The 12350-nt window shown below is 55.4% G+C and overlaps 1 protein-coding gene across 1 annotated transcript; it reads right to left on the reverse strand.

Moving 5' to 3' along the window:
• Positions 1-187: 187 nt before the first annotated feature.
• Positions 188-6697, reverse strand: PEX16 (peroxisomal biogenesis factor 16). Its single transcript, XM_080346057.1, has 11 exons — positions 6527-6697; positions 6352-6387; positions 6042-6118; positions 4668-4801; positions 4256-4362; positions 3677-3757; positions 3058-3210; positions 2641-2713; positions 2228-2347; positions 1955-2019; positions 188-855 (listed from the first exon to the last, which is right to left on the reverse strand). The coding sequence occupies exons 1-11, from the start codon at positions 6684-6686 to the stop codon at positions 797-799; spliced, it is 1065 nt and encodes a 354-aa protein (XP_080202183.1). The 5' UTR covers positions 6687-6697; the 3' UTR covers positions 188-796.
• Positions 6698-12350: the final 5653 nt, after the last annotated feature.

The raw sequence follows: 12350 nt of genomic DNA on the forward strand, positions 1-12350 counted from the left end.
AACAGTATGTACTGAATTAATCTCTTCATTTCTCCTCCGCCCTTGGCCAAGCCCCCAAGCACTGGCTGGCAGCCATTCTGCAAACCCTCGTAGCACACATCAGGCGCTAGGAAAGCAACTAGGCACCTGGAGTTACAGTCACCAGCTGAGCAACATGTGGAACCCCACCTGACACAGGCCAGAGAAAAAGGCTCTAAGTGAGAGTGTATCCCAGGGTAGATAACTGCAAAAGCTGCTCTTTCTCATGGGGAGAGACCTGCTGGCAACCAGAAGCAAGGGGAGCCCACACACACAGGGGAGGAGAGGTCCTTCAGCTCAGTTCTTTCCATTAAGTCAGTTTATTTGACAGACAAGGCCGCTCCAAGCAGATCTGCCAGGCACGGCCAACATGAGCAGGCTGCAGGTCAGTCTTGGCGCCATGAGGTGGGAGACAATGCTCTCCAAAAACCACTGTGCTGCCTGGCTTTATTATAGTGCAGCAGTACAAAAGGAGAAAATTGAAGTGCTTAAAAAAAAAAAAAAAAAAAAAGAGAAGAGGTTGCCCCATCACCATCGCTGCAGCCACAGAATGGGCCAGAGAAAGGTGGCCAGGGTCTCTTCACACACGTAGTGTCCATCATTCACAGCTAGATTTGTTAAAAAGATTACATACACCCCTCACCCCACCCTGCAGAACAGGAGCTTCTCATTGATGGTTTAACTGAAAATTAGACATTATCAACATCCCTCCCCCAGCCTGCTTGCCCTCCTTAGAAATGTCCAGCCATGATCTTAGCAGAGAATAATCATCTTCTCATCAGCCCCAGTTATAGAAATAGATTTTCTGCCAAGCAGGCAAGTAATCCATCAGTGGCCCTGAAACAAGAAAAGGGAGGGATGATGCAGATGACAAACCAAGAACTTCAGGTATATGAGGTATATCCCCCCACTTCTCATTATGATCTCCAGCAATCACAAATCTCCAGTATACAACTCACATGAATGCAAGAATAGAACAGTTACTTGTGCCAAGATGGGAGACAATTTTGGGATGTGGTGGCAGAGACAGAGCAGTACCAAGTGGGGCATGATACGTGCTCAGCACAGCCACAGTGTGGGACACCACTCCCTCCAAGCTCTAGCGGGAAGGGGAGGCTACAACGTACAAGGGGAAAACCGACATGCAGCCAGTCAGGCCACTGCTGTGGCAGAGGAAAGAGGGAAGACAGCTCAGCAGTAATGAGCAGGTGCAGACCCAGAAGCAACCGCTGTAGAGTGAAAATGCTTATGTAGCACACAGCTTAATGCAGGCTCCAAAGCCTCTCCAAAATCACTGACTGGAGGGTGCGGCTCCCGAGCTAGCCAGCTTTGTGACCTCCCCAAGGAAAGGACAGGCCCACAATGCCAGGTTCATCTAATGCCATATCACTGCCATGAACAGCTCCACATCAGCTGGGAAGAGGAGGAAGTAAAATTCTGGCCCATAAAAAAGGGAATCCTCCAGTGAAGGATTAGAAGCCAGACCTGGTTCAGCCCTTTGATTTAAAATTGGCTCCTGGCTGGGTCAATATCTCTAGGCAACTGTTCACCCCTTGCGCCTGCGTTGCAGACTGGGGATCAAGAGTTCAGAAACAGAGGCTGCAAAGCAGGGCTCTGGTGTACCAGCTGAGGTGCAGAAAGGGAATCCAGGAGAACAGGCCCAGGTGGCAGAGACAGAGCTGTGTAGCCCGGGAGGGCACAGGGAGGTTTACCACCGCAGTTAAGCACAGGTCTCCAAGAGCCTGGAAGCAATTCATCCTTCCCTGTTCCAGTTTAAAACAATATAAGCATCGATACCAGATGCACCCGATGCTAACCATTGCAGAAACTTCAATTCCTTCCTTGGGTTGGAAACTGATGGACAAACGTTCTGCCCAATTCCCCTGATTTTTCTCCACCCAACATGAACAGGGATATAACGGTGGGGCCCACTTACGTGTGATAAAGCCAAGTCCAGGCACATAATCGGCCAACAGGCGCAGAAGGAGGAGGATCCTGCCCCTAGGAAGGGAGAGAGTATGAATGAGTCCAGCAGGACACCTCCTGCCCCAACTGTTGGACACACTAACAGCAATGGCAGCTGTTAGGCAAAGGCTCAGATTAACCTGGTCACAGGCACCCAGACCTCTCCAGATCTACTCACCCAGTTCCCTAAGGCTACTTCTGTTAAAAGGGAAATTTTCAGCAAAACCTAACAGGGGCCTCTTACTCTGAATATCGGTCATAGAAAGGCGATCTCAGCAGGTAGTACAGCAGTAGGATGGTTCGTCGCCTCAGTTCTGCTCGCTCTCGCCTGTTCAGGTCTTTCAGATCACTCAGCAAACTCAGACTGGAAGGAGAAGGGCAGAGAGCTAACTCATGGCAACAGCAGCCAGCAGGAAAAAGAAAGTGGATTTCTAAATGCTCTTTTTTCTTAGCTCCACATAGAGCAGGCTGCACCAGAAGGGAGAGCACTCTAAGTGTTGTAGAAGATAACTAAACGTGTTAATCTCCCAGATAAAGACCAGGCCCAGCCCCTGTGTGTGTTTCTCCCAGGCCTGCCCAGGACTGGGGAACCGGGGGAAGCGTGATGCTCAGCACCAGCAACCTCAAGGACCCGCAAAGACTCTTCCTCAGACTGACCTCGAGATGTCCAGGACCGCTGAAAGGAGCCAGGGTTTCCACGATCTCTGGCCCCACACTCCTAAACTCAATACTAGGAATACACAGTCAAGGAATGGAATGAACCAGAGATGCCTAATGAGGGGCATGTAGCCAAAGCCATCCCCTGGGTACCAGCAAAGCGCTGCTGTGTACACAAGAATACAAGCTTGGGCAATGCTGGGGGCTTAGGGAAGGGGCTGGAGCACTTGCACCCACAACTCCAGCGGCTGAGGTGAGCATCAAGGCATAAGAGAAGGGAGGAGTCCCAAGGGCTCTGCCTAAGCAGAGCAGCAGCAGGGTGAGAGAAGCCTGGCATGGCACCAGGGCTGAGCCTGCAGCACCTTCTGCTACCACCAAGGGTACAGTCTGAGCCCGCACACAGCCAGGGCAGGATACGGTGGAGGAGAGGACGGGTAATGTAGATGGATTCTGCAATGGTTTCTTGGAGACCCAGAGGGGTGGGAGTCTGGTTCATCTCCTCTGCTCTTCGGCTCTGCGACTCCTCCCTCTGCTGGGGGGATCCCCAGTGCCGGGACTGCAGGGATGGGGCTGAAACAAAAAGATCAGGTCACCAACACGAACAAAACCTTTCTACCACGCTTCCCCACCCCACCATCCCACTGTTTTCTGCACTGTGAAGGTGTGAAACAGGAAAGCTTGAAGAACTGCACACACAACAACTGCTTCAGCTGACCAGCACCCCCAGAGCTCGCCTCCAGAGGGTACAGAGCAGGGAGAGGTACTTATAAAGTCTGTGCCCTTCAAAACATAACCACACTGAAGGGTTGTGTCAGTCACACAGCTCACTTGGGAAAACACAATTTAAGTCCCGGCTTTGCAGCCTGTGCCTGAAACCCCGTCGCTTTGATAACCCCCACACCCACAGGGCCCACTGACTGGCAGGATATGTTCCAATACAAGGTTCTGCTCTTTACTGCACACACCCAGGTCGCACGTACAGGGTACAGAGCAGAAACAGCTCAGATGAGGACAGAAAATGGGCTCAGTTACTTACTGCTCTGGAGAGAGCGCACGACACGGCTGGAACGCTTGCCAATATAGGTCTGATCCTTTCCCAAGGAGTTGTCTTCGCCGTCTGCAGGAGAAAACAGACACAGGGGTCAGGCTTCAAAGGAACACACCTCACCCCAGAGCTGGCAGCACCTCTCCCTACATTGCCATCAAGAAGAGCAGACTGAAAGTTTGATCTAGCGCAAACTGGACCATCCTGAAGGGGCAAACAGTATACAGAGCTGTCCGAGGGTGAAAAGGTAAATCTGCCTGACATTGCCCAGGCCTAGGATCATCTTCCTCACCATCAGACCAGGGGGCATGCAGCTCCACTCATAGTTCAGCCAGTGGTTCCAGGCTTATACTCCTCCACCCCCTCCTTCCAGACTGCAGGACAACCCCACCACTAAGCTACCCTGTGCTCTGCAGAAGGTAGAAAGTGCAATACAGTTTGGCTCTGCATACTGAAGCCTTACAGTTCCCTGTGTCGTCCAAGCTGCTGCTCTGATGAGTAATTCCTAGCAGGACAAGACATGTGGCCCAGCAAAGTGCCCAGCCAATGATAACAGCACCATGGGGTCACCTTGAGGGCGGAGAGGCTGCTGCTGCTCCCTATTCAGCGGCACGATGGGAGGAGACGTCTGGATGCCAGCTTTGTACCACAGCAGGAGCAGGAGACGAAGGATAGCTCTGTGGATAGACACACAGAAGCCTTCAATACTAGGCTACAGAGCTGAGCTCCTGTTGCACTGGAAATGTGGCTTCCACAGAAGAGAGAAACACTCAGGTCTGCTCAGGGCAGCCAGCAAGATGAGAGGGGTAAGCGTCCCCTTCTGTGGCACAGTATCCAGTGCACTGTGGGGGTCCTAATTCCCACAGCCTCTGAGATCAGCAGCTCAGTCCTGCTCAGACTTTTTCTTGGGGTATTGCCAAGTCCCCTCCAGATCCCCTTTCTGAGTGCACACAGCCCCTTCCCCTCCGCCCATGGCACTTACTTAGCCAGCTGGATGAGAACAATGATGGTCCACCGGCCCATCTCCCCCCACACCCTGGCTGTCCCCATCTCTGCAAAGACCTCCACGCATTCTAGCACGCTCAGCCAGGTCAGCAGCTTCTGCTGGGGCAGCGACTGCAAAACACAGAGGGGAGGAGGGGAACAGGATGCAGGTTCTGCTTGGGAGTTAAATGGGGCAGAAGCACAGCCCAGTCTGGCAGGACTCTCAGAAACAAGCACTGAATAGCCTTGGAAGTCACCACCCCAGAAACAGAAAGTGGTGCTGTCACTGCGGCCAGAGTCTACACGCAAGCCCACTTCTCCACCTCCAAGCAGGGACAGACTGAGACATCACAGCATCACACACGGCTGCTACCCCAAAAACACGGAGAACATCACAGCTGTACCTTGGATTGCCTTCTACCCCTGCTGGGGGCTGACCCAGCAGGACAGTCTCTTGGGCTGTGGCACTGTGCCTCAACTCCAAGGCAAAACTCTCTCCTCCTCCTTTTCCTGGAGCTGGGCTACACAACAAACCTCCTCCCCAGTTAAAGTTGATGAGGGAGTATACTTGGAGTAGAGGAAAGGGGACCAGAGTCCACAGTTACACCACAGTGAATGGCTGCTGAATACAGCATCAGTCTAGACCCCAGGCATGAATCCCAAGACAGTGGGTGCTCTTCCAGCCTGCATCCCTAGCTCCCCACACAGAAGCTTGCTGGTGCTGTCAACCACAGGTTTTAACCATCTGAAAGCATCAATAAAAATAATACAGCTGAAATTCACTTTGGCCTTCACCAATGAAGCAAGACTTTCGCGTTTGTCTGATATCCCAGCCAGACAGCTACTAACATCCAAACCCACACAGCAGGCAGACTTGCAACACAAGAGGCCTGTTGGCGAAAAAAAAGTGCCCTCCTCCTCATCCCCAAAGGGCCTGCCGAGTACTGGGAGCCAGCCTGGGGCTCCTGCAAGAGAGACATACAAGCAAGGTACTTTGTTTTGCTCAATAGCATACGCAAAGGCTGAGGGATGGAATCAGAGCTTTAGTGGTCCAGAGCCACAGTGAAGGTTATTTGGCAATACCTTTACCTATCTCAAGTTCTGAGTTTCTCAAAAAAACAGTGGAGCTCCTCATGCAATTCAGGGACTGATTTCTGTGGCCCAGGGAGAGCTCTGGCCACTCCTTCAAGCCAGCAGCTATGGGGCAAGGCTGCTGTTTACCTTCATCCAGAGGTTGCCTCTGGCCTCTACATACCTGACAGCAAAAGAGGCTACAGCAAAGACCTGGTAGTTTCTACAGACACTCCCTGAAAGCTTCTGCAAGAAAGCAAGCACATATCCCATATCCTCCTCCCACACACTCCAGCCTTACCACGGGCAGGCTCTGCTGCAGCTCCTTTCGGAGAATCCAGTCATTTAACAGCACAAGGAGGTTGGAGGCAGAGTACACTAAGGAAGGAACAAGAAAACCACTGTTACGGCATGCACGGCAAGCAAACCAAGGAGGGGATGAGGGAAGAAGCGCAGCCAGCCGTGCAGATTCCTTCACAGCCTGCCGGAGGATGCAGCCAGGTGTCAGCAGCACCGCGGCTCCCGGGAGCGGCCCCCATGCACCGCGCCGAGGCAGCACCAGCCTCGCAGCCGGCCGGCCCGCCCGCCCCGCGATCCCGGCCGCCACCTACCCAGCTCCGACAGCGCGTAGGAGTCCGAGAAGCGACCTGCGGAAGAAGGAGAGCGGCTGTCAGCCAGCGCCCAGAGCGGGGGCAGCCCCGGTTCCCCGCTGGGCAACAGCCCCCCGGGGAGCTGCCGGAGCGGGGCCCAGTCCAGGCCCAGGGCCCGGCCGCCCCCCTCCCGCACCTGGCAGCAGGTAGGAGAGGCCCCGCACGGTGCTCTCCAGCTGGGCCGTGGCGGCCGGGTGTCGCCTCACGTACTCCTGGTAGCGCTGGCACAGCAGGCGCAGCCGCGCCGCCGGGCCGCCGCGGGCAGGGCCCGGGGCCGCCGCCGCCGCCGCCGCCATGGCTCCCACGGCCCCGCGCTTCCGGGGCCGCCACCGCGCCTGCGCGCCCCGCCCAGCCCGGCCGAGGCGAGTGGAGCGGGCCAGGCGCGGCGGCCGAGCGCCGAGCGGCTGATGGGCGGCGGGGCCGGGGGTTAAAGGGCCGGGAGCAGCGGCAGCGGCGGCGGCGGCCGGGCAGGTACGGGGCGGGCTGGGGGTGTGGGAGCTGATGGGCACCGGCTTCTGTGAGGGCTGGGGTGCCGGCCTGTGAGGGGCCCTGGGGCCAGAGCTGTCCCGAAGCGGGACGTGGCTGCTGCAGGGTGAGGAGCCGGGGTGCGGGTCAGTTTTGGGGAGCCCCGGGAGGGAGACGTTCCTCGAGCGCTGCAGCGAGGCGCGGCTCGGCCCACGCGTGGGCCTAGGAGGCGGGCAGCGCCGTGCCCGGCGAGGCTGCTGGCGGCGGGGTGGCGGTACCTGCTGCGCCGGGGTCGCTCGGGGGAGCTGCTGGTTCCTATGGCGGCGCCGGTGAAAAGTTCGTGGTGGCGATGGGGAGGGAGCGTGTGCGTCTGCAGCGGCGGCTGCCACGTCCTCACCCGGCGGGGACCGGCGTACCGGAGCTGCTGTTCCGACCGGACAGCCTGTGCCCCCCAGGGGCAGGGGGGCTGCTCTGGTGGGCACTTGGGGACCGTGTTTGGGTCGCTCCCCGGGAGTCACCTCTTTGCCCCTGGCGAGGGCTTTATTCCGGGAAGCGCAAGGTGTGCCCGAGCGGGCAGGGGCAGCCCGGCTCCTTTCGGGGGCTGAACGCTCTGTGCCCGGGTGCAGGCAGGAGGAGCGGCTGCCCCGAGGGTCTGCGAACCGCGGGCAGAGGCTGGAACAGGCTAGGGGGCGCTTGGGGACGGGGACCTGCCGGCCCCGCGGTGTTCTGTGACCATGCGTGGCAGCGCTTCTCCCTGCCCGGGATCGGGGGCGGGAGCGCTGGGAGGAGAGCGAGGTGCCGAAGAGAGGTGGTCGGGCTGTGCTGTCAGCGCGTCCCGGCTCTTTCCCGGAGCATGAACGGGACTTGCACAGCCACAGCCACGCTCTAGGCTTTGCTGTATGTAAGCATAACCCCCGGCTTACAGGCGAGAGCCTCCAGCCTGTTGCAGGAGGGGGCTCAAACCTGCGTTCGGTCCTGCAGACCCTCCCTGCCGCGGAGAGCGGGGCTGGGCTGCACAGACCGTGCTCCGGCTCTGTCTTCTGCTCTGCCGGGAGAGCCACCCTGTGCAGAGGCAGCCCGGCCATCCCCTCCCGGCTGTGTGCTGCTCCCGGAGCTGGGCCTGGCCCTCGGCACACCTTGCAGTGCAAAGGTCGACCGAAGCGCACATGGGTACAGCTGCACGCCTCCTTGCCCCACCTCTGAAGGTGCGTGGGGTGGGCGAGGAGGGTATTTCATGGCCTTTCGCAGGTCTCACAAGTGCAAACAGAGCTCTGCCAAGCTGCCCCTCCTTCCTCCTGTCCAGTTACCTCCGCACAATGGACGCAGTGTGTGCCTGCAGCTTCCTCTGCAAGAGTTATAGTTGCATGGGCAGGCACTTAATCCTTTCTGATCTCTCCTCTTCTCCCCCCTTGCCCTGAGGGTTTTTTTTTCCAGCACGCTGAGTTCAAAAAGGGCACGAGATACTGGTGGCAAACAGTCTGGCACTAAACAAACCTTTTTAATCCAAATCGCATGGATTAGACCCAACTTCCCATTCACACGCAGTGCTACTTGTAAGCTCCTCTGAATTTCACGGTGGCTGAGCTGCTAAGTGAAAGTACAAAGGTGGGTGAGGTAGCACCTGAAGCCTGTGACAGAGGTCTGGAGAACAGCTTGCTGGTGGTAGGTGACTCTAGGGGCATATCCAGTGCAGACTGCTGGAGCTGCTCTCCTTCAAGGAGAAGCTCTAACTCTGCCAGACAGCAATCTGAGAGCCAGCTGCCTAGGAGACTGCCAGAGACACCTTGTCTTCAGTCAGAGGTGAAGCTTGATGCACAAAGTACTTGGGCTACTCTGAACAGCATAGCCAGATAGTGAGGTTCTCTCCCTCAGCAAAAAGCTTTTTGGCAGATGTTTCCTCTTCATCCATTGTCCCTGGCCTCCCTCCCACCCTCTGTCTGTCCTGTCCCCCTTTCTGTTCATCTCTGTCCTGGAGTGACCGAGTTTGGAGGACAGTTTGAGTAGCATCATGCTGCCTTTTTATGGTAAATATGCTGCAAGGGAGCGCTGTAGGAGGGGTGGCTTCTCAGGGCAGCTGAAAGCCCATGAGATTGGGCAAGACTTAAATTGCCTTGGCTTATGGTGCCCACAGTGACAGGGGAGTGGGTAGGAGGTGAAAGGCTAGGCTGAGGGGCTTGTTTCTCTCTCAGCTGCACCCAGAAAGCTCTCTGAGCAGCTCCTTTCTTAGCACTTACTGTCAGTCTGGGTGCTGAGGGCTTGTGCTTACTGGAAATCCACTGGCTGTAACCGAGGCCAAATAGTTCCTATGCTGCGATGACGAGGGGTGCAGTCTCAGCACTAATGGCACGAAAAGAAGCACACCAAAAAAAGCAAATGCTCTGCCAGCCCATCGGTGGGTATGATGCCGAGGTCCAGCTTGCTTATCTGCCAGCGTCTTGCTCTTTGCTCAAATCTGCAAGACCAAACCATTTCTGTGGAGCCTCACCCTAGGCGGGGCACTGCTGTGGGTCTGAGGCAGTTCATCCTAAGTAAGCCTTGCTCAAAACATACCTTGCAGGGTGCTGGGGTAGATGAGGACGTATTCTTACAGCGCTTGTTAGTGTTAGAGCTGGTTAGAGCTGATGTATCGAAGCGTGGCTGTGTCTTGGGGGGCTGGCAGTTTTCCTTCTGTCCTTCCACTGTGAGGAAAGGAGCCTGGCAGTGTAAGGTCTGGGATGTGGACCTTTCCAGCTGTGGTTGGAAAGGAGAAGTCCTGGTGTGAGATGAGATGGCTTTTCTGGCCCTCTTTCCTTGGAGCATCCCTTCCTGCCCACATTGTGGTGTGCCTGTCTATTTTGTTTGCTCCTGAGTGAGCTCAGCCAATCCTTTGGGATAGCTAGGGATATATTGTGACTTTCTCCAAATAACCTGTAGACAGAGGCACATCGAGGGAGTATTTTAGTCCCTGACACATGAGCCCTGCCTAGAATGGGAGGCCTGATTCACTCACAGTGTCTCACTGGGGGCTAACACCTTTCAGGAGAGCTCCAAATCTCAATCCAAATGAGGAGACAAGCATACCAAGCTCTGAGCATGGCATTTCTGGTGCTGGCAGCTCACACATCTGATCTCTGACAGCCCTCCTGGGACCTGGAAAGGCACTGGTGGGCAAAGGATGTTGGTGGTGTAGTCTTTGAGATCCTCAAGTGCTGCTGACAGGTCTATTGCTTGAAGTGGTAGTCTGAGGGGAAGGGAAACCCAGGTCAAACAAGCTTAAGGGGCCTTTTAATGAGCATTTTGACTTGAAGGCTTTTTGTTGCCATTCTCTGTCAGGGTGCCCCTGCCCTTCCCAGCTTAGCTGAGATTTGGCATCTCAGGATGGAGACTCTTTTTTTGGCTTCCTGGCAACATGTGCAGAGCCCTGCTGTGAGATAGTGACTGCCTCCTGCCTCCAGATGCCTTTTCCAGAAAAGCATTTAGAACCTCAGGCTGTTACTTGGATAACTCCCTTCCCTGATTCATTAGCAATGTGCAACATGCAGCGTCTCTCCTATAATATCCTGAATCTGCCTGTGCTAAAGGCTGAGAGGGAGAGGCGATATCTTTTAATAACCATGTGATGCAGTTGGAAAAATCTTCTGGACATGCAGTTCTCCGGTGGCCTGGGTTAATGGAAACACTCCAAGGGAGAGATGCAGCTGGATTCTGAAGGAGAAGACATGCTGCAGCTGCTTTTGGGTGAGCAGGGCAACTGCTTGTGGTTGCTGATCTGCTTTTTAGCCTCAGCCTGGCTCCCCTGGCCCCACCTGCACAAGGCAGCAGAGCTGAAGATCTCTCCCACCATGCTGCAGCTCTTGCAGGCCTTGTGCGTGGTGCTGTGTAAGTAACTGCTGGTGGCTGGGTTGTGGCCAGTGGATGTGGGCTTCACCCTGGAGAGTTATCTCTTGCCATTGCGCGTGGCCAGTTTGCTTTCCCAGTGACGCTGGTGGCCGTGCTGTGGCAGATGCCATTGGGCAGCGCTGCGGTGTGTGGCAGGCACGTGCCTGGCTCTCCCCACTCATGATTAGCTCTGCTGAAGGTGCCTTTGGTCTCCCAGCTCTTTGCAATTGAAACTACTTGGTCTTCTGCTTTCTGTTCCAGGTGGGTGTTAGGGACTTGGTTTTTACCTGCTGAACTGCTCCCTGTAAATGCAGAGCTCTGGTAGCACCAGAGGATGGGTTGTGACTGCAAAGGTGGTGTGTGCTGGGTGGATTTGGCACTCTGGTTCATATCCAGTTCCCCCTGCTCCAGAAGTATCCATCTTCGAGGTTCCCTGCTTAGACTCCTCTAATCTGAAGTGGGAGCTGACAGACCAGGCTGAGCAGAACAGGGCTGATGGAGGGGGTAGATGTCTGTTTACTGACGTGTGTCCTCCTGTCCATAGCTGTCCTCTCTCACTGGCTGCTGCCTGGTAGATAGATACTGTGGGAGACTCACAAAGCAGAAGTAGTGTCAGGCTTTGTTGCTGGAGGAAGGTTTTGCTGAGCAGTTGTAGTGCTGTACTTCTTCACTGGACTCGGTGGGTTTCACTGTTCAGGTGAACAGCTGTTGTAAAGTATTTCTTATCTCTAGCCCTTGTTAGGATTGATATCTCCCTTGTTTTACGTTGTGCTGTGCCAGGCTGACCTGGGGTTTGCTGTGGTGTGGCTGGTGCCCAGCACACTGCACACTTTCTCTGTTCGGGGTTTTAAAGCAGGTGGGGCAGACCAGAAAGATGGTTTTGGTAGGTTTTACCTGCTTTGAAGGTCCTGTTCCTCCTGCATCTCAAAGCAATGATGTGTGGATAGAGGGGCTTTAAATCGAAACTCCCAGTTCCTCTTTGATTCCTTTACCCCAACTGACTTGCGTGTCTCTGTGCTTCTGGTTTGTGCTTTCTCCCAATAAGGAGGTGATAATTCCTGTAGCCTCCTGGGAGACTGGCTCATTCATTCCAGTCTGCTGTTGTAGGGTGTGGGTGCCCAGCTCCATGGGAGCTGGAGGAAAGGGATTTGCTGGCAGGATCCCAGCGGAGGAGGAGGAGGAGGATCTCCTCCTTCTTTGAGAACAAGTGACATGTGCAGGCTGCTCTGCTCTCTGCAGTGCAAGTTGTGTGGTGGTTTTTGCCTGCGTTCTCTTTCCTCTGCCTTTATCCCTTCTCTCTCCCTGTTGTGCATCTATCTGGATAGACTCTCTCAACTCCCCTACTGGGACTGCCCAGGGTATGTCACAGAGTCTCAGGTTACTGGACATGATAGTTAATCCCTTCATTGCCTGAGAGGCTAAACACTGCTGCTATCATGTTTTGTAGGGGGCCAGAGAACTTGCATCCCTCCCCCAGCTCCTTGTCCTGCTGAAGAGTCAGTGTGATGACTCACGTGTGTTGCGATGGAGCGTGGTGGCCGTGGCTGTGCACATGGCCCCAGAAGTGCTGGCAGCATCCTCCTTGTGTGGGTGGGGGATGTGCTACAGGACAGTGCCATGATCTGGGACTAGAAACA

Source organism: Nesoenas mayeri (assembly GCF_963082525.1).
Source record: "Nesoenas mayeri genome assembly, chromosome: 5".
In the NCBI taxonomy this organism is placed as follows: Eukaryota; Metazoa; Chordata; class Aves; order Columbiformes; family Columbidae; genus Nesoenas; species Nesoenas mayeri.